Here is a 23,183-nt window from a genome sequence, read left to right on the forward strand (position 1 = left end):
CAAGAGAAACCCGAGCAGCGGAAGAGTAAGTAAAATTTTATTCGGTCGGAGGAGCATTGTGAATGTTCACCCATCCCCATCCTCCATCTGGCCTTCTCCTCAGGAGAAAGCCAAGCTGCAAAGGAGCCTTGTAGGGCAAGTATTTGCCCATTCTCTGCTGCCCGTACTCCTCCTCAAGAGAAAGCCAGATGGTGGAGGAGCCTTGCTCGGCAAGCATTTGACCATCCTCCTCCTCCGGTACCTGGCCTTCTCCTCAAGAAAAGGCTGAGCAACAGAGGAGGCTTGAAATTATTCCACATCCTTGTAGGCCACCCCAAAATTCTTTGGCGGGCTACATGTAGCCCCCAGGCCATATGTTGTGCAGGCCTGATCTTTTCAAATTCCTTCCCAGTGCAGGAGCCCATCACTAAAGTATTCTTTAAAACTGGGCATCCAATTTTGTTTAAAAAGCTCCACCTAAGAAGAGTCCACTAGCTTCCAAGACAATCTGTTCCACTATGGGATAGCTATTACCATCTTGTTTTCATCTCTCTTCTTTATTCACTTTTCATTTGGTGCTACATCTTTTCAGCTTATAACATTGAATTTAGAGGTTCTTATCTTTTAAAAATTGATACGCAAGCAGTTCCAAGAGACTTTCTAAGGGGGATACACACTGGCAGAAAGGCGTGGAGATGCTGCCCCTTTCTGGCCCAGATGGAAGCCACAGCAGACAAACGGCATGGCCTCTGGAAGGCCTAAAAAGAATCCGCTTTTGGCAGAGTGCCATTGGTACACTCATGTGCAATTATGATGTCTGTGCAGCACGGCGCTCTTTGCTGTGCATAAAGACTCAATCAAAGAAACCATGGTCATGAATCTTCAGGAGTTAAGCAAAGCAGCTGACAATGAGGTAACTTGGAGGCCTTTCATTCATAGGGTCACCATGGCTCGAAGCCAACTTGAAGGCAGTTAACAACAACAACAACAACAACAACAACTGCCTCTGCATTCAGCAATCAAGAGAATGGCTCTACTCTAATTGGAACTAATCAAGAAGGCTTTGAGACTTTATTGTTAGAGCTGATTAATTAACATAAGAACGTTAAAGAAGAATATTATTCATGAATGTTAAAATGTTAAGAAAACTGACAAAATTAATACCAGTAATTAAACTGATCTACTGTTAAATTAAGAAACTGTTAATATATTTTAATAAAATACTATGATAAAAATAATGAATTAAAGCTAAAAGAGAGAGAATGAACTCATCTGAAATGTGGTGCTGGAGAAAAGTAATGTGGAAACATGGAATGTCAAAAAGACAAATCAATGAGTCCTAGGGCTAATCAAGCCTGAACACTCTCAAAATTATTAGGCTAAGACTATTGCACTTTGGACATGTCATGAGAAGATGTGACTCAATGGGAAGACAATAGCCCTTGACAAAGCTGAAGGCAATAGGAAAAAAGGGTGATTGCATTACAGGTCAAGGAAGCCACAGTATTGAGTTTGCAAAATGTGAGCAGGGCTGTTGTAACAGGATCTCTGGGAGGTCTTCCATTCATTGGGTTGCCACAAGTCCAACTTGACTTGATGGCAAATAACAACAATGAATTAAAGAAATTAAAAACAGTGATTGTTCCTCCAAAATAATATTGTTGACATTAACAATATACATGCATACATACATACATACATATTTATAATCATTGTTGAAAGTGTTAATGAATAATTTGGTTTTAAATTAATCATCTCCAAGGTCTTTGCTCACCAGCTCTACATGAAAGCCACTTAGAACCTCAACTAATATTCTGGGTTTGCTGTTTATCTGGAACAGCAAAACTAGAAGTGATGTGAAGTGCACACCAGACCATTCACTATGTCTGGTGGGTTGCTACTGGCTTGTTGGCTCATACTTTTTAATAAGCATAATGAGCATTACAACATTCTGCACAAAGCTTGAATTTTGGCTGACATTTTCTTCAGAGTTTATCCTGACAATATTTTCTAAATGCCCCAATGCCATTCTAATTTTCCAGAGATGTTTTCAGAAAGCATGTGTATACTTAGGGCAGATAATTCCACTGCTGAAAACAAGAATGGCTTTGTATCTGACAGCTACTGTTAACCCCAGGAGCTTCCCCCCCCTGTAAAAAAACCCTCAGTATTTGTTTTTATCTTTAAAAGAGTAATTAAGTAAGCAAACACAATGAGGTGGAAAATTAAGGCCACTTTACCATTTCACTCACTTCCATGGATGAGCTGAAGCTAAACTTTCTGTTATCTTTTTTTCATATATAAAATTGCATAATGACATAATTAAAGAAGAAAATTGTATTCAATCTTTAAGCCAAAGCTCTTAAGAATATTGAGGAACCTGATCTGCAAAACTATTTAGGAAATGAGAAGCTTGTATTTGAAGATAAGGAAACTGAGGCATGCCATTTTTGAAACTTATTAAGGAAGCTTATCTGGAAAGAAACAAACGATCATTCTGAGATTAAAGCCCAAATAATCCAATGAAATACTACAAATAATGAAAGTCTTTCTATTATTTTTAATTAATGCCTGATGCATTAGATCACAATTGTTTTCAAGTATTCAATAATTCATACAAATGAGGGATAGAGCAGGGATGTTCTCTCCCTGGCCTTGCATCATTTGCCATATCCCCTTCCCCTTCACCCAGTTCTCTCCATGGTCAGGAAAGAAGGCCTTCAAAAGGATTAGCCCAAGAAACTTTGCTGCCTGAAGTGAAGGACAAAATAATACTCTTTCCTCAGGAGCCAATTGAATTAGTGGTGGAATCCAACTTCAGTACAAATGTCAGGACACTATTCCAGTTACATGAGGCAGTGGGCTAGTTGAGGTGGTTCAGGATAAACTGATGCTTCAATCAGTAATGAATTACAAGTAACATGATTATCTGTTATGAGGATCTAAAGAAGTTACTTTTCAAAAAGAATATAGCATGTGAGAACATTTTACTTCACTTATATGAGGAGTAATGTTTTTTAGTTACATTGCTTTTAAAGGGAACATTTCAGCATTTTTAGAAACATTTTGACTGGGATTTTTCCCCCTCTCAATTTTAAGTTATTTTCTTATAAAAAAAAGAAAAAGAAAAAAGAATGATAATATCAAAAAAGCAGCATGTAATACAATCAAATGCCCCTTACATTGTAACAAGTAAAGAAAATATATTAATTTTTCAAACATTACAGTGCACAATAGGAATGGATTACGATTAAAAATTAAACTTTCTGAGCTCTCCCCCCAAACAGTAGAAAATGGCTAGAACTTAAGAAGATTATTTTAACCATCTTCCCAAGGCAGTTGCTCTACATTACGTAGTACTGTGGTCTGTAGAAGAAAGCCTTCTGTATGCATGTAGGTTCCCCAGGCCCAAGCAAGGGTCTAAATTGCATGCAGAGTGTGCACAAGTACAGAGGTTTCCCTGTTTCAGACTTTTACCCTTCAGGATGCAGCAGGCAGTGAGGTTGTGCAATAGGGACATAGTGAAGCTGGCACAACCAGCTACTGTATTCTCTTTTCCCACCCAAATAGTTTGGATTGTGTTAATGGTTGGAATACTTGAACAGAAAAACTGTGGAAGCTTAAGATGCTGCATTAGCTCCCCAGGAGACCTTGGAGGGCCGTTACCCCTAGTAAACCTTTTTCTACAAAATACATTGCCCTCAAATGCCTTCTAGGGGATTTCATGTTAAGGAAAATGCAACATGGGACATACAGTAATAGAAATAAAATATGTATGTGAAAGTCACAATGACTAAGCAAGAGCAATTAAGAAGCTACACAGGTGAAAAAGCTAATGTAGTTTAGAAGTCTTGAAAGTCAAGGACAGAATTATAGAATGTACAATTGGAAACACCTGAGATTCATTAAGTGTACAAGGTAAAATGATGAAATACTTGGGTTGGTCTTAAGTGTGGGTTGAACTATGTGAACCAATCAAAATGAATGTACACACCCACTGGGTGGAAACTGACTAGTGGGTGGTGATTAACAATGGCTATAATAATTGCAATGTTTGCCAATGTTTTTTGTTGGGTAGTTGGAGTAGTTTGGAGATATTGTGGAGTATTGGAGATTGTGATTTTGTAGGGCATATAGTATTTGTATATAGTAGAATAAAGTAGATCTTTTATATAAGACTACTGAGTTGTCTGGTGTCTTGAGTGAAGATACAAGAGCCAGCAGAATCCTGGAGAAGTTTGGAGACATCTGAGGAAGAAGAGTGAGAAGGCTTGGAGAGTTTGTCAGGATCTTCAGCCTATTCTCTGAAACTCTGCTGCTTTGCAGAAAAGCATTAACCACTGACCAAAGCTGGTCAGCTCTGCTGCATAACAAGGTGGTGAGTTAGAGCCAGAGGTGAAGAGCTACAACTCCCATCATCCCTGACATTTCATGGGGGCATTTTCACTATGTTTTGGGTCTTCCTGGGCCGTTTTAAGACTTAGTCCAAACCTTAAGTAAATTAGCAAGACAGGCTCAGTATTTTGCATAACTCCTTTAACATTCAGCTTAAAATCTAGAGTGGACTCTCCTCCTCACTGTGATGGGAACCCCAGCTACTGCTGGTTTGAACTAAATTGAATCCCATTACTTTCAATTAAATCTCATGGTCATCGTTAATGTAATACAGAATGTTCAGCCTTGACCCAAGGCTTTAAAAAGGGATGGGGGGCAGGGAAATAGCAGAAGAGGCCTTTCTACACAAGGTTTCTATTCTTCTGCAAAAGAACAAGAAGGAAAAAATCCATAACAAGCCATTTAATTAAAGCAGCTGCTTTGTTTACCTTCTGCAAAGCAAAAACCATTGGAAAATACATGGAAATTTTATTATGAACATTGGACTTACAGGAACTCCTCGGGAGGAAATTCTTTCTATAAAATCAAACTGGTGCACAGCCCAACACACCAAGTAAGTGCTCATTGGGACAGATTTTTGGAATGATGTCCGAGTCCAACCATTAGACAGTGGAATTTCTTCCTGAAAGTTGGGCAGAAATAAAGAGAAATAATTACACATGGTATGTTGTTTACAAGTAAAGCAATGCTGTGTAAAAGATCCCCTTATTTGCAGGATGGGAGTGAATTATACATCATATGAAGAACTATTGACTTTTATCTGTCCTAAAGCGCCCACTATTCAGCATCAATGACACTAGGTTTTTGTATTATGACAGAAGACGGGGGAAATTTGCCATAATACTTTCACACACTTTCAGTGTGTCTCCCTTGGTGAATATTGAATATCATGTTATAGTGTTATTGTTCTACATTAAATGCTATGGCTGCCTCCTGTGGAATCCTGGAATTTGCAGTTTAGGTATATCAATCAGAGAGCTCCTAGACTTTGCTAAACTAGAAAGCCCAGAATTCCACAGGAGGCAGCCATAACAGTTAAAGTGGAATAATAATAGCATTATAACAGTGCAATGTGCCTCACAGCATCCCAAAACTGTAATTTTTCCTCATAGGGGACCTTTACCACGTGATTGTTTTGGTTGCCCTTACCTGCAACTTTAGCTGCTCTTCATTATCTTTTCTGTGGTGTAATGACCAAAACATAACATATATTCCAAATACAGATTCATCACAGCATTGTAGCGTGATAAGAGCAATATGATATTGACAAGTCTAATTTCCTCTTTATTCTTGAATTTATTTCTTTTTATGGTATTTATAATTTCCCCTTTTCAGACTCCAGATCATTATGAATAAGTTAAAAATCAGTGATTCAAATAGAAATCCTTGGGGAACTCCTCTGTTTACATCTCTCTGTTGCAATAACTGACCATTTATTCCTATCTATTTTTTTTAATCCTATGACTGTTAGGTTTCATCAGGATCATTTATGTCAGGATATTACGAGACGAGGGTCATCTCATCCCTGTTCCATCATGTTTCTGTCCTTCCTGTGCAATCACGGGAAGGACTTTCAGACAGGATTCGCACTTATCCCGTCTGGGAAGTGTGAATGACGGCGATCGTGTGAAAGGCTTTCAGATGAAGTCTCGCAGATCCCGTCATTATCCTGCCATTAACCTGTCATTAAAGCAACATTGTGCATTAACGGAAGTTCGCATTCATGCAATGCTGCTTTAATGACACATTAATGGTGGGATTGGCACTATGATTTGAAAGCCTTTCGCATCATCACAGTCATGGACAGGTTAAAGACGGGATAAGGAAGGGGGAGTGATCCCACCCCTATCCTGTTCCCATGTGAAAATCTCCTCAGAATCCTTTTGTAAATTAAAAAAACCGTACTTGAATTCAGAATATGAAATGGATAGGATGAGGGGAATATAGTAAGAATGTCTATGGATAAATATGTCTCAAGGTATTTATGCTTATCACTATGGATAAGATAATACTGGAAATGCCCACAGATGTTTGACCACAACATATAATAGTGGGAACTCAATAGTAATCATGACCAAATATTTTTCACACCTCAGTGCATCACTTAATTTGCTTAAGTCCCCCTTAAATGGGATCCATTCACATAGAATTATAAACAGTATTTTGGCCATTTACACTATGGCACCTCCCAAACATAAAACAATAAAAAGAGATCTGTTATCTTGTTATTATTGTTGTGTGCATTCAAGTCATTTCTGACTTATGGTAAAGAGGTTTGCCACTGCCTTTTACTGAGGCTGAACATGTGAATTGCCCAGGGTCACCCAGTGGATTTCATGGCCTATCTGGAAATTGAACCCTGGTCTCCAGAGTCATAGGAGATTATCACATTGAATATAAAGTGATTTATCTCTGACAGGATAAAGTTGTGTTTAATTTTAAAAGCGGGTGTTGTTGCATGCAGCCATGGCCGGGCAAGTGCAACCCATATGCAGTCCAGATCCTAGTTGTGTTTAACCAGGGGCTTTACAAAAACGGAAGCTTGCCGTTTTTGAAAACCCGCTGGATAAGCACAGTAGGGATCCAGGCTGCATATGGGTGTGGCACTCACCCAGCCACAGCTGTGTGTGATAACGCCCACTTTTAAAATTAAATGTGACTTTATCCCATTGGGGATAAGTCACTTTACATTCAATGAGATAATCTCCACAGTCAAACAGTGAAACTACTATACTACACTGGCTCTCATCTATTATCTTAGGAGCAATAAAATACAGTGTGATATTTCCTCTTTTTCTTTGGTACTACTATGTTTCTAGAATGATGAAATATTATTTTAAAAATGTAAAACATCTTGGAGGATGTTTTTAGCCAAGGTTTGCTTGGTGGAATTTGCATTTTAATTCTGTTATTAGTTTGGAAATTTGGAAACCATTCCTTCCAAGTTATATGTTGGCTTTGATTTTCAGCTCAGCTATTCACTCGAAACTTTTGGATGCATGCCATAAAACTTTCCCCCACTATCAGTCACAGAGGCAGAGAATGTAAGCCATGGACTACTATACATGGAAGCTGAGCCATGAGAGCTAAAAATAATCAGATGAAAAGGTATTGACTTCATTTAGGAAAGGGGTTTGAAAAAAAATCCACATCTACGATTCAACAAATGGGGAATGTGTTTCAAAATACCAAACACCGAGACATGAACTTTATTGTTAGTGCTAACTACAGCTGTCCCACTGAATCAATAATAACTTGGGAAATCAATACCTCAGTAAATTTGATTGATTCTATGGGTCTGCTTTAGTGCAGACAAAGAACAAGATTCAAACCTCTGTTATACAAAGTAATTTTGATGAGTCCCTCTGATAGGCCACAATACACCTGTTCCAGAGTACTGCTGCAGAAGCACTGAAGAATCTCAGCTTAAGGGCCAAATTCAATTTCAGAGATATTCTCAGAGGCCACATTCAGTAAGAGGGAGCAAATACTACCACATTTTAGGCACAATATCTTAATTTCATTAACCAAGGCTTAAAGGCATTTTAGCACTTTGGAATGAGGGGTAATAACCTGTTTAAAAATTAGGAAACCACTACAGGTCTTCCCAATTTAGATAATGAAACAAAGACCCCAAAATAGCTGAATTTAACTCTTGCAGTTCCCTTTATCTGGACTAACAGATGAGTTTGGAACCTTTATTTTTGACACAAGGGCAACATTGACTCTAGAAAAGGTACAACATGGCAGTTGTGAACAAAGTCATACTATTCACTCCCCCCGCTACAGAGACACCATTCAAACATGTGAATGCATGCACATACACACATGCAAAGAAACTCACATCTACATTAATCTGATAGACTCTGGCCTAATACAGACAGCCAAAATAAAGCTGCTTTGAGTCACTTTGGAGGTATGGTGTTTCAATGATACATGCGTCCTAAGAGTTCAGAAGCCGCACCAAAGCCATGATCCAGTCCTAAGGACTAGAGTGCAGCTTTGGTGCAGCTTCCAGACTCTTAGGATGCAAGCATCATGTAAACACCATACCTCCAAAGTGACTCGAAGCAGCTTTATTTTGGCTGTCTGTATAGGGCCTCTGATTGAACCAGCTTTGTTCACTTCTTTTTACTGGTGGATCTTTCTTTCAGGATCCACCATTTCAATGGGCTTCAAGCACCATGAGGTGGCATCTCCAAAGGAGCCATATCTTCTCTAGCTTCACTAAGGGGCAGAAGCTTCATGAAACAACTTAATGGAGAGAGAAACACTTGATCTGGTAGACTTGATTGGCTGGATGGATTGGCCTATTTCAGCCCCTTACTGGTGATTCTCCATTTTCACATTAAAGGATTGCTACAGGGCAGGTATTTGCTTTGGTGTTTATCACACTAAGGTTATTGGAGCTAAGATCAGGGGTGACTGCGGGTCAAACAATGCGAATTGACGTTATAACGTGAGTGTTTTATCACACCTGGTTGCCCTTCCGTATTGAGGGGGAATCAAATCCAAGGCAAGTCACGTGATGTGGACTCAGGCAAAGCGGAGTGAGTGCAAATTGTATTACCACACCAGTGCATACCATGCAGATTCAACGATTCAAATTGGGACCCTTGCGCATGATCAGTGGGGCCCTGAAGGCATCCTGAACTTTTGCACTTCCAGGGTGAAGAAGGGAGCCTGGTTCCAGTTTCACATGAATGACAGCTTCACCTTTCTTCCTCCCTTCTGTTTTCCCATCCCTGGCAGCCAAATTCAAAGGGGTCCTCCCTGTCAGAGCCCCCATCCATTTCATCCATATCGACATCTATCCTCTTGTCATTCTCCTCATCTATTTCATCTCCATCTCTCCTTCCCTTTGTAACAGCTGCCTTCTCTTAGGTTGCATCCAAACTGGGAGATAATCCAGTTTAACTCCACTTTAACTGTCCTGGCTCAGTGCTATGGAATTCTGGGAACTGTAGTGTAGACATTGAGCCTTCTCTGGCAGAGACCTCTGGTGCCTCAGCAAATTAATAGCTTAAAATTATTATTATTATTATTATTATTATTATTATTATTATTATTATTTTAAAATAAATTATTATTATTATTATTATTATTATGGGAGTTGGAGTTTGTTGTGGGGTCCTTGGCTCAAGGCTATGGAATTCTGGGAGTTCCATCTCTCCCTCCAGCCTCCTGTTTCTTTCCCTTCACATCTGTAATCTGGATCTACCCTCCATCCCTAGCCTCACGTGAATGATAGGGAATGTCACTTATCTCTAAATGCCCTCTGTTTCATCCAAATGTATCATCCACCGGCAAAATTATTGTTGTTATTATTATTATTTTGCAGTCAAAGAATTTATATTATTATTATTATTATTATTATTATTAATAAATGTCTTTCATTGCAAAATAATCAGTGTAGAAACTGCAGTTCTACTTGGAAGTAAATCCTGCCTCCACCTTGGCCCCACTTTGGAGGACATCCTGCCCCCCACCCTCAAAGAATCCTTTAGAAACTCTACTAACCCCACTCTCTCTCTCCTTGCCCCCTCTTTTCCCTTTCTCTCTCCCCGCAATCTCCCCCCTCCTCTCCAGCATGTCTCCTGTCCATGTTAAAACATGAATGCATTCATTCAGGGGGGAGCACCAGAAGCAAATGGGGCAAAACTGCAGCACAGCATCATGGGAAATTTGCAACCCGGGGGTTTTGCGGTGGTGTTCCAGAGCACAAGCAAAGTGTCATGCCACACCAGACCAATACACAGTGAATTCGAAGTGAGCCTCAATGCGAATCCTGTCAACTCACTTATTTAGCAAACTCTCCCAAATGAGGAGCAGTAAGGATTCAGTCCGGAAGCATCGCGGAAGCCCCACGGGAGGAGCTCCCATTGAAAGGAACCTGGTGTGAAAATACATTAACGTTATAACGTTAATTGACATCACTTGATTCGCAATCACCCTGGATCTGAGCTCGAAAAACCCCGTTTGATAAACGCTTTTGTAACTGCTACCAGGTTTCAGATATTATGCACATAGAGACAGAGACATTAGATGCTTAACTGCATACCTCCACTGGCATGTTCGACAAAGCTTGATATGTATCCTCATGGATAATAGAGATCTTGTAAGTTGCCTTTTTGTTAGGTTCATCAAAGCAAGGAAATGATTTCCGGGCATCTGTTGGTTCATGATCAGTAGCTGCTATGCTCCTTTTGAAAACAAATGAAGATGATTACATCAAACCATTATTCAACAACTGATAATAAGACCAATATTTAGAAACAATGAAGGTTGATAATAATACCAATATTTAGAAAGTGTAAAGCAAATCCTTCATCTGAAATAAATAAAAGGAACATTCTGACTCCTATGGCACACATTTGAATAATCTAAAGATATTTTTCTCCAAAATGAGTATGACTGAGCCTTTAAACATAATTTGTTTTTAAATAATAATAATAATAATAATAATAATAATAATAATAATATCAACCTACATAACCTCTGGAAGACCACTACCAAAGGCAAACAGAACCCATGTGCTTTCCAACCCCCTTCTGATACTTGTCACCCTTTGTATTTTCAGTCTTTGAAACTCAGGGAAAAATGGTTGATGAAATCTAACGGTCTACATTTGGCGTGGTTCATTTGAATTGTGCAATTCAAATCTGGATGAAGTGATACAGAAGAGTGTTGTTACAGAGTGTTTCAGTTTAACCTACCAAATTAGCATGTTAACAATGTGCATTTATAACCATGTAAAATTATCTATGTGCTTCCTAAAACAATCATGCAATTGCTTTGGTCTGGAATAATTTCCTACTTATACCATATATTAACTACATTATAGTGTACTCTGCTTTTAGCAACACTGTGGAAATACTATAATGTGGGTTGAGGTAAATGCTAGTTGCATGCTGAGTTGATCTCTCTCTTTCCATCCATCCATCCATCCATCCATCCACCTTCTTTTTAGATCTGGGGCTCAAAGCACCTAAGCAATTCTCTTACAATTGATTCAGGACATCTACAGAGATGTGTAGTTCCATGAAACACACAATCTCAGCATGCCAATTTAGTTAGGTGAATTGTTGTCACCTTTCAATATGAATCTCTGCTACTTGGACTGCTGTTGGACTCTTAGCAGACAAGAGACAACTTTTGCAAAGAAAGCTACTACTATCTCCCCTCACTTTGTATGTCTTTTATGAGTGATGAATGACTTTAAGAAGCTTGTCAAAAGCTCCCTGGGAACAGCATATCCATAATGGGAACATTGATCATTCTGAGATAACCTTGCACATCTGCCATTCATTGTTCAAGGAATAAAGTATAATGGCAATCTTGTATGATTTGGCATATTGATAAGTTACAGTAAAATAAACTGGCGTGAAGTATATACATTGTGCTGCTTACCTTAACAAGTGGCACCCAAATATCTTGCCTACATAGAATATAAATGACTGAGAAAAACAGTGTCATGAAAATTGTTGCTGAGGTTTATAAAAAATATTGGCTTTCTAAATGGAATTACACTGTTCTTATCAACATAGCACTCACTGATGTGGTATGATTGATGGGAGAACACAACTAAACTGTCTCTTCAATTAATTTTTTCAATCTTGTAGTTTTCCAGCCCCACATCTACAAATACTTTGAGCTATATAAAGGTAGTTTTCATTTTCTTTTTCAAAGAAAAAAGAAGTAATTATAGGTGAGGATCATAGCTTTTAACTTACAGAAATTTGGAAATGTTATCTCAACAGTTCAATTTGTCAGTGTTCTACTGTTCTTGGCGTTCTTTTCTCCAGTGTTTAAAATGCTTAACTGATCATAAGGAACTTGTAGTCACATCTTGAGAAGTTTCCTTTTTTAAAAAAAACTAACTTTTTACTGTTTAAAGCAAGATGTCAACCTAATGGATGGGGTGAACAGGAACTGTGGCCATGAAACTGGGCTGTAACAGTCCAATCTTGGCAACAAAATGTCTGCTCTATGGCCTAGAAGAAAACAAGTCAGGCAATCAGAACACAGATCTGGAGCATGAGATGGGCATGGAAGAAACTTACCTATATTCAAAAGTCATTATGGCTGCATCTGCTCTGCAGAAATAATGCAGTTTGACAGTGCTTTAAGTGCCATGACTTTAACTGCCAATTTTGGATGTAGTTTGTTGTGACACCAGAGCACTTTGACAAAGAAAGCTAAACATCTCATAAAACTACAAATTCCAGAATTCCATTGCATTAAGCCATGACAGTTAAAATGGTGTCAAACTGCATTATTTATGCAATGCAGATACAGCATACATCAGGCAGTAAAAGTGCTCAAGTGAAGGTTCTTCAAAACAATGGACAATTCCAAATGAAAAGACCTGCTATTCTAACATGAGCCAGTTGATGCTGATGGAGTCCCTAGTCTACCTGACTTTGCCCTCTTGTTCAAGAATGGAATTTCTTCAGGCTTCTGTATTGGAATATAGCACTCCCTCATTTTCCTCTCACCTCTTGCTGAGCATGCTGTCGTAATGGCCAGATTTGGCATGTAAAGCCTTAGCAATGAGAAGTGGGTTCCTCTGCGGTTTCTTACCCAGTAGCCAATAATGGCTTAGAAATTAGGTGGTTATTTGGTGAGAAGGGGGGGAAGTCTCAGAGTCCATCTGTGGGTGTTGTTCCTTCTGAGTAAAGGTCCAAGCAATGATGCTGCCGGGAGTGAGAATTCAATGGACAAAAGGTATCTTATGAAGGTCCCCCTCACAGTACTCCTGGATGTTCTACCTCACTGCTCCCAGCTTCTCTGGTATTCTTTCTCATTCTCCCTCCCCAACAGTTACCTTTTCTCTTTTGTCTCTTTCTCTTCTCAGTACTCCTCTTCCTTTTCCCACCATTCTTCCTCCCCCTCTGCACTGTCTCTCCCTCTCCCCTCTCTGTCCCACACCAGAACTCCCTCCCCCTACCTTTCTCACCCCATCAATCACAAACTTATTTATTTCCCTTTTCCAACAGGATTCCAGCCCTAAGAAGACTTTGAAAAATACTATAAAATGCACTCTGTGAAAAATAGCACTAAAACAAAGTGGATTCAAGAACATCTAAATGAATGAGTAAAGAAAGAGGACTGGAGTAGCCATAATTACAGGAATAAAGCTAGGAGGGATGCAAAATAAGGGCATTGCACCCCTCCAATAAGAATTCTACCCTTGTGAAATTTTGCAGCGAGTAAGACACTGAAAATCATCTGTACTCAGAATACTTATATTTGCTGTGTTCATATTCCTTCCATAATTTTGCTTACTCCTTTTTTTAATGCCTATTTCTAACCACCCAAGTGAAGTTTTAAGTCACTGCTATGCTAGAATTTGAGCAGTGGAGGAAGATTTAATTGAGGAGGAACAGAATTCTTATCTGTGGGCAATGTCCCCACTTTGCCTGTTCACACTACATCTCTGCATAAAATTACAACACCAGTTGGTTTTTTTATAAAAGAAAAGAAGCTAAAAGCAAACAAAACCTAGGTCTCTGCATATATCCTTTATTTATATACTATATGAAGCCAGATATAATATAGTACAGATATATATATATATATCTGTACTATATTATATCTGGCTTCATATAGTATAGCCGTGTACTGTAAGGGGAAAAAAAGAAATTAGACTTCTATAAACATCCAAGATCCAACAAGTACATTGACAGAATGCAAGTTATTGTTTTAATTGTTCATGTAATTTTAATCTTAAACTGTTTAATTCTTTTTTAAAGGGGGGATATTTTGTATATATAGTGTATTCTTTTAAGCTGCTTTGATTGTCTTTACAAAAAGCGGGGTAGAAATAAAAGTTTTATTTATATATTTTATTTAAGTCTCCACCAGAGCTGTTGTAGAGTTACAAGCACATTCTCTCCAGTTGCAACGGCAACAACAGCTGGGGTGGTGCACATTTCCATCCTGCAGCTACTGCTCAGGTGCATTCTGACTGCTCTTCTGCATCCAAGGAAGATGGATCAACTACCATCATAAGGCTGCTGCTACTTCTTCCCTACGCAGCCTGAATGTTACTGAGCAGCTGAGGAGTTGCTGGGGGAGAGAACGAGGACCAGGGATCTCCTGGCTGCTCTTGCATAGCTAGGGGTAGATACATGGCCTGAGAAGGTAAAAGATACCTCCTATCACAGTGTTCTTTGAAGTGCTTACACCAGTGTAATGGTGATTATGCTGGCATGTATTGCCTACAGGATCTTCACCCATATCATCTTAGAAATAAGTCCCCATGTTTTGAATGAAGTTATAAATGTGTATAGGAGTGCAGCCTGAAAGTTATTACATCAAGATGTTAAGCAGTTGTTATATGTTTATATTTACAGGTGGGATAAATATAAAAAATACAGCACCATTAACATTATAGTAGAGCATAAACCTAATATAATTCTTGACAGAATGTGTTCTCTTAAACAGTGCTACTAATTGAGCAGGTGTGGCTTGAAGTCATTTTTCTTTCTCATCATGGAACAGATGGCATCTCTTTGCTCATTCCACATGTAAAAGCGACCTGGACTGTCAATCAAATTATATTTTAATACTTGGTGGTAGGACAGCATTCTTCATGACACCTCAAGGTGGCAAGTCAGTTTAAGTAACACTGGACTGCCCATGTGGCATACAAGGTATGCGATAGACAGCTTTGTCCATCAACAGATAGGGATGGTCAGGAAACTCATGAGGAACAGCCAAGTCCCTGTCACTGCTGCTCGCCAGCATCTGAAAAGTTAGAGTACTTATCCCATCCTAGGGCCTGCCTTCCAAACAAGTATGCTGAGCCTGAATCCTCCCTTTGTTTCTTCATTGTCTTATTTTGTCTCTAGTTCTTTGTTTCTATCACTCACCACCTGAGTTGCTACAATAGAGCTTAAAGACGTATGTGATCCACATGAAACTCCCACCTATCTTTATACCTGCTGAACACTTCTGGATCCTGATGGAAGCTCAACTGGCCATTCTGCTAAATACACATTCAGATTTGGGCTTGCATTCTGCTGATGACTTACAAAATCCCGATTTACACCTATGTTACAACCCACTTTGGAGTGGCATCCAGCTATATTCCTATAGCTGGACACACAGCAATGACATCTTCTGCAACTTCTGCAGAACCCCCTGGGAGGTCCCAGAGGATGTCTGTTAACTTCACATCATAGGCAGATGCTGTTCCACTGCCCTCTGGTTCTCCACTAGCCAGTAGGTGGCCATTTTGGGGGAATTGAAGCACCATAAAAGGTGGGATTGAGGGGGTGATGGGTAAATATGCTGTAGTTTCACCTGTGAATAAATTTATTATATGTATCCCAGCTTAGGGTTTCAGCCATCTGAATTTCTGGCTCCTGGAAACCAGAAAACAATGGCAGGTTACACCCCGCCATGAAAGTATGCGCGGAGCGCGTACTAGAGTTAGGGAGGTGCGGTGCTTCCGCACCTCCCTAACCCTAATACGCGCTCTGCGCGTAAAAAATGACGGCGGTCGTTCCAGACAGCCGCTGCCATGAGGACGTCACGGCCGCGCCACCTCTATACGGGGCGGCGCAGACGTGATGTCCTCGCTCCGTGCCAGGGCGCCTAGGGCACCCTTAGCGCGAACCAGGAAGGAGCTCCGTTTCGGAGCTCTTTGCTAGTTTGCAGTGCCGCTTTTCTTCGCTGGGCGCAGCCTTCAGATGGCTGCGCCCAGCGAAGCAAGGGAGAAAGGGGCCAAGCGGCCCCTTTCTCCCCCTCCCCGCTTGAAGCCCCAAGGACACCCCTTTTCAGGCTGCGGGGAAGCAGCGTTTTGCCGCTTCCCCGCAGCCTGGAAAGCGGCGGATCGGGGCCTCAGCGGCTGCCGTTCTAGCCACTGAGGCCCCGATACACCGGGGAAAGGGGCAGGTACAGCCCGCCCGAAATAGGTGGACTGTAACCCGCCATAGTGTTTTTCTTTAGTGCATATGAAACTGCTTTCCTGGTGTCCACCTTGCCCTCCAAAACTAGAGTGAAATGTGGGAAAACTGGTTTTTTTTTGGGGGGGGGGGTTAAGGGACAGCTCACAAAAGGTCCTAGTGACACAATTATCTCCTAGACCCACCAAAGTTGACCACCAGTAGTAAAGGGAGTAGTTATTTCTCCCTAATCATACAAAAGAGTTGTTGTTGTTGTTGTTGTTGTTGTTGTGTGCTTTCAGGTTGTTTCTGACTTATGGTAACCCTAAGGCAAACCTGTCATGGGGTTTTCTGGGCTGAGAGAGTATGACTCACCCAAGGTCAACTAGTGGGTTTCAATAGCTGAGTGGGGAATCAAGCCCTGATCTCCAGAGTCATAATCCAATGCTCAAACCTAATGGTTCCCATCATGCTGCTCTCTCTACAAAAGATACCCCAACAAAATACTTCAGATTACTCTCTTATACGGTCACTACAAGTATCTCATGGAAAATGTTAGACATATCCCCAAATCTGAGGGACTGTGAATGAATGTGACCTGGATATTAAATTGTGGCCAAACATATTTTTAAGATATAAATATAATAAGGGAGACAGAAGGAAAAAATGTCAAACAGTAGTTACATTCATTAGTTACTGGAATAGCAACATAACATCTACTACTGATAGGCTATGCTTACTTAGGATTGTTTAAATTTACAGTAACTTATTTAGATCTTACATAGTAAATGCCTTCTTTCTATCTTATATTTAAAAGATGGTTGCTATTCCACAGCACATATACATTAAATATCGTGAGCAGAGAAGCAGCAGCATGAGTTTCCGCTTTGTCAGAATTCATTAAGTTTTGCCATAATGTCATCTCAGTTATTTGCTGTTCATTTCTCTTCTGCGTGTGATTACAAAATGTTCAAAGATTACATTAGCAGCTACCTACAAGGTAATATTTTACAAGTGACTGCTTTTAGAACAGCACTCTCTGTTCTGAAGTTCTCTGTTCTTGTATTCCATTACCGGTATGGATGGTACTTTTCAGGTTACAAATAATGCAAAAATACAGCTGGGTCTTCCTTGTTTTGTTATAAACTGAAAGAATGCAAACCCCATATAATGGCAGTTGGTTGTTTCCATGTGGGGTGGGGTAGTGACTACACCCCAGGCTTTAATCAACATTCAGTACATTGGAAAGCTCCTTTCAAATGTAGGGGAAAAACCAAATAGACTCACTGTCTAACTGACATGGGAACCACTGGTTACTATCAACTCCGCAGAAATGAATTGGAATCCCACATAAACCTTGTCTCCTCCCCGCGCACTCCGCTCCTCTGGGAGAGGCCTACTTCAGCCACAAAAATCTAGGCTTTCGACTACCTCCCAGAGGGCATTTTCCATCGTCGCCCCCAGACTGTGGAACGGCCTGCCGGATGAGATCCGTCTACTTACATCCTTAGACAGCTTTAAAAAGGCTGTTAAGACAGATCTCTTCCGGCAAGCCTTCCCGGAATAGAGAACCCGGCCTTAGAAAAACGTCTGGGAAAGAAACTGCTGCTCCTACTGGTTGCTTGTTGGTATGATGTTGTTGACCTTCTGGTCAGTTTTTAACTTGCATGTTTGTTTGTTTGTTGTTGTTTGTTTGTTTTTAAAATATTACATTGAATTTAATACTTTTTTAAGGAGGGGAGGGTACCAGGGATTTTATATGTTTTGTATTTTTAACTTTGTTAGCCGCCCCGATTGTTCTCAGAGGGGTGGGATACAATTATTATTATTATTATTATTATTATTATTATTATTATTATTATTATTATTTTTATATCTTAAAAATATGTTTGGCCACAATTTAATATCCAGTTCACATTTGTTCCCGCTCACTCAGATATGTACTTAAATCACTCCCATTCATTTGAATAAAAGGAATAATTTCTTTTTTTATTATTTAATATAATATGCTGTTATTATTACTAATATTATTATTAGTAGTATTTTTAAATTTTACAATACAAATTATAACATATTCCTCATACAAACATGTTTTAACACTTTACTTATTTTATACTAAATATCACCTCAGTGCACCCCTTCCCTGGAGCCATTCCCATCCATATACTCCAACCAAACTTTTAATTCATCTCATTAAGGTAATTTTCCATCTTTTTTTCTTAATACTTTTTCAATATTTTTTCCATATTTCATCAAAATCATTTCTTTATCATAATCAAAAGGAATAATTTCTCACTAGATTATGACCAAGGATAACAGCAGTAAAAGGTTATTCATGCTCATAAGATATGAAATCTTCACACACCCACATGCACACATCCCAAATTACCTCTTTTATCTATACTGAAAAATGGCAGTAAAAATGAACTATGATAAATTACTTTGAAGAGATATTGTGCTAAGGTTCATCTTCCACCCACAATTTGTAAAATAATAGGAGTTCTCCATTCCTGGCATATACTTTAGGAAGTGGACATTATAACAGAGCCCGGAAAAGTTAATTTAGCACTACAGCAACTACTCAGAATTTAGGACTACAACTTTCAGAATTTACTAGCCCTCATAGCCATTAATTGTGAGTGGAAAGCATATGTAAGACAGAGATGGAAAACAAGATGTTGCTGGACTGTAACTGCCATCAACTCTGGACAGCATGGTCAATAGTGAGGGATGATGGGAGTTGCAATTGCACATGGAGCACATATTCCCAATTAGTAGACTAGGCACAAGGCCTTGAAAATGAAAGCAAGAGGTAAGGCTGGAGTAAAAACACTATGAATATTACTGTATTAGCATGGATATGTAACTGCATCCAGCTATTGTTCCCAAAATAAAACATGACTGAAGCTGTGAATCTTCTTTCTCTCCCCTCAACCTGCAACATTTGGCCAAACTCAGTGAAATTATCATACCAGTGCACAATTCAACTTTGAATTGAAACTGTGCTGCACTGAAATAAAGGAGACTAAATGAATTTAAGAGGATTGTGGGAAAATCCTCATGTTTTCCCTCCTATCTGTCAATTAATTCTCTCTGAGGATTTAGTCTAACCTTGTGGAACTCAGATACCACATCATACATCTGATAGAAGTGGCATTCCAATTAGTCATTATGTGTGGCAACATTCTCAGTTCATAAAAATTAGTAATTACTGTCTGCACACATTCTAATGTCTTATGCAGGGGTGGGAGGTGGGAATCTCAGAAAACTAAGTCACAAATAAACTTGTCTTGAAAATAATTTCTAGTGGTCTTTGGAATACTAAGGCATTTGTGTAATTGCCTCAAAACCTTGTTCTTGTATAGTTGTAGATGTGGACTTGAACCAAAGATTTGGAAATGTTACTGTTTTGAGCTGCAGCTTCCAGAAATCCCCCAACCAACGTGGTTAAAGTAAAGCAATTTTTCCATACTTGGGGTAGTCATTTATGTCTGCCTTGTAGCCTACACTGCATGTGCAGAAGATGACAGTTCAACCTGTCAGTTGAAGGGATAGTATCTTCCACCACATTTACGGTAGCAGGCTAGTTTAAGGGTCTCAGAAGATGCCATACATTCCTTGGCCCTCTATCAGAAGGGAACTCATGGGGAGCTCAGGAGGACCTGTCCAGAGATACTGCCAGCAATACCCTTTGCTCTTGCCTTACTGCACAACAACATGGCAAGTCTTGTATGACAGACTGTCATTCTCAGTGCTGGTCTCCTAGATATGGGATTTATTTTCAGCAGATACCCAGCTGAACCTAGACATTCAGATCTTTCAAAAACAAAGTGTATCATTATTCTCTCTGTTTCCGATGTTTGGGCATGAATGCTGCTGTTTATGCAGCCAAAAATGGCACCACCCACACACAAGAGATTTAAGGGTGTTTCAAAACTTGCACAAGTCCTAAAACATTTTCAAAAATTGATGCCTTATTTGTATACCAAAAAAACATTTCCATGGACTTTGTAATTTTGAACTTTAATTATGTGTCTTTTATATATTGGCTATTTTCATAGGGATGTGTTTCTTTAGGGTTTCTTGTTCATCTGCCTTACCAAACTGTCTCTGTCCACCAATCAGAAGACTTGTGCTTCCTATAAAAGACCACACTGTTTGATTCTGAGTTTGGAAAATTTACTTTTTGTTGCTGGTGGAGAGACTCTGAGAGTTGTCCAAAAACAGGGGGGTGGGGTGGGGGGGGAGACCTTTTCAAGCTCTGTTTTTAGTCTCCATTAAAATGGGAGTTTAAATTCCTGGGAGGGAAAATCTACCTGAAAACTTGGAGAGCAACCAACAGTCATTATGAACAAAACTAAGGTAAATTTAAAGATATAGCCACACTAGCCTGTAGAATCAGTATATAGAGAGACCTTGTAGCACTTCTGAGACTAACTGAAAGAATGAAGTTGGCAGTATGAGCTTTTGTAGACTTAAGTCTACTTCCTCAAATGTCCAAATGCATCTGAGGAAGTAGACTTAAGTCCATGAAGGCTCATGCTGCCAACTTTTGTCTTTCAGTTAGTCTCAAACATGCTACAAAATCTCTCTACATACTAAAGCAAATTTATTCACATTTTGATTCTGTAGAGCAAAGACCGGAATCAAGAAATCTGCAGGCTTTAAAAAGAATCCTCTAGGGATTCTAGTGCAGCCCTTCAGACTCACAACCCCAAAGGTTCCAGCATTCCTTCAAAAAGCATTAAGTCAAATAATGGAAAGGTGACCATCCTCCTTCTGTTCAAAGGTTGTGTAGAAGTCAGAATTTTACAAGGTGTTGCTTGTTACTCTTGCCAAAAGTCCCTCTTGGATCCCATTTTGGGAGAAAGGTGGGACATAAATGCAATAAACAAACAAACAAACAAACAAATAAAGGAGCCTTCTCCAGTTTTCACTCTGGCAATTCTAGGACTTAACCCGTGAATGCAAAAGGTTCTCTTTCTGGATATTACTGTGTAACTACATGAGGACGTTGAAGCACCATCTTATAGCACAATATATTGACTAGTTACACATACTTGTTTCCAGCACCAGATCAGAACACACCACAAAGTCCATTGTCTAAAGGAGGCATAGGCCAAATGTGACCCTCTAAATGTTGTTGCATTGCAGCTCCAATTAGCCCTAGCCAGCAAAGCCATTATTGAGGAATGCTGGGAGTTGCGGTTTGTTCCCTCGATCTACAAGTCATACAACCAAATATAATCAGACCTACTGGAAACATATTTTCAACTTTGGAATTTACAGCAGACACTTTCCAAACTATAGTACCCATCCATCAAAGGGTGGTAATAGAGGAAACTGATTTGCAAGACTAAATTGTTCTAATAGAATAATCTACTATTATTGCCATTGCTATCTTACAGCTAAAATCATACAATAAATTGAACTACAAATCAACCTGGACAAAGATACTTCCTTCTCACAGGCTGGTGGTTCTAAGCCTGTAGTTGCTTACTCAAAGCACTCCATCATCACCTCAGATAGCTGCTCACTAGCAAGAGCACATTACAAGGCAATAAAGACACACAGAGACTGGGAGCTGCAGTAAACCCCAATGCAAGATAGTCCTCATATCTACTTGGGAAGCATTGTTGCTGAATCTAATGATGTTCTCCACAACATTAGGGGTTCATTTGGTTTCTAATCTTCCAGTGTGATGCAGAACATCATCAGCCAGCTATACCTTGGTGTATACCACACAAGGCAAACAGGTCAGCTTATATTAAAAAGAAAAATAAATTGGCAATTTATTTTATCATTGGCAATGCTATCATTGGCAATGATAACAAAAACAGCAATAGTCATTAAAACCTCCCAGGTCACTCTGTCACTGGTCTCAAAAATGGCCTGAAGAAAAACTTTAATAGGAGATTAGAATAAGAGACTGCTAATTTTCAGTTTATCAAATAGCTAATTTCTGTCTTTAGTGGCTTGGAGAAAGGTTTTTGTTTTTTTTTGTCACACATGGAGTATATCTACACTGTAGGCTCCATCCGACAGAATCTCTGGATTTGTAGCTAGGTGTGTACTGAGAATTCTCTGCTTGAGTACTCTTGTGCACTGCCCTGAACTATAGTATGAGAGCTTTGTTTCCCAAAGGAATGAATTACCTCTGCCCAAACTACAAACCTGAGTATTCTGTGGGATGGAGCCATAACAATTAGACTGGAACCAAAAGGCTGTAACTGTGTGATGCAGATATAACACAGGGTGCTTTGCTCTCATTTCAGCAATTGTTTTGCATATTGACACAACATGGTCTGGAATCTTGTTGGCTAGTCTCAACTAGGGTAAACCCATAGAATCAGTTGTGAGCCAACAAATTGATAAGCCAAATGAATTTGATAGCTCTATTCTAGCTGGGAGTAACTGTAAGATTTAGGCCATGACTGTCTGTTCTTTCTGTGTTTCACTCCTGCAAACTTCTGTGTTTTATTTTCTGCTCACTTCACAAGCTTTTCTAGATGGAGAAGCCCAACACTATTCCAATTCCCATTCAGAGGAGAGCTTTTAAACCTGATCAGACAAATATACTTAGAATCTTGTTTCAGACCTCCCTGTTCAATGAAGGAATTAAACTCAACTGTCATCTCAGCCTCAGAGGGAGCCATCAGGCAGACCCAGCAACATCAGGGACTGCCTGAAGGACGAGACTTCTCCCTCCTTTGTCACCTTGTATTTGTATTGTATTCAATTTTTACTGTACACCGCTATGATTGCGGAATAGCGGTCTATAAATAAAACTTATTATTATTATTATTATTTAATAGAGAAGAAGTAGCAGGTGGGGCCAGCACGTATGGTGACTTTGGCAGCAGGGGCTATGTGCACACTCATATATTAACTGCTCAGCTTGGGCACTCACATGTT

At 39.5% G+C, this 23,183-nt stretch overlaps 1 protein-coding gene across 1 annotated transcript in view; it reads right to left on the bottom strand.

Annotated features, from left to right (window-relative positions):
* ENPEP (glutamyl aminopeptidase) overlaps window positions 1-23,183 on the bottom strand; it is a 71,614-nt gene that overhangs the window by 43,870 nt on the left and 4,561 nt on the right. Inside the window, exons 2-3 of the mRNA XM_089527070.1 lie at window positions 10,436-10,577; window positions 4,865-4,996 (exon numbers count right to left, since the gene is read on the bottom strand). Coding sequence (XP_089383196.1) covers window positions 4,865-4,996; window positions 10,436-10,577 — 274 coding nt within the window. The remainder of the gene's footprint in view (window positions 1-4,864; window positions 4,997-10,435; window positions 10,578-23,183) is intronic.

This window comes from Sceloporus occidentalis, unplaced genomic scaffold, assembly GCF_023333645.1.
Source record: "Sceloporus occidentalis isolate IW3139 unplaced genomic scaffold, rSceOcc1.0.p SCAF_5, whole genome shotgun sequence".
Taxonomy (NCBI): Eukaryota; Metazoa; Chordata; class Lepidosauria; order Squamata; family Phrynosomatidae; genus Sceloporus; species Sceloporus occidentalis.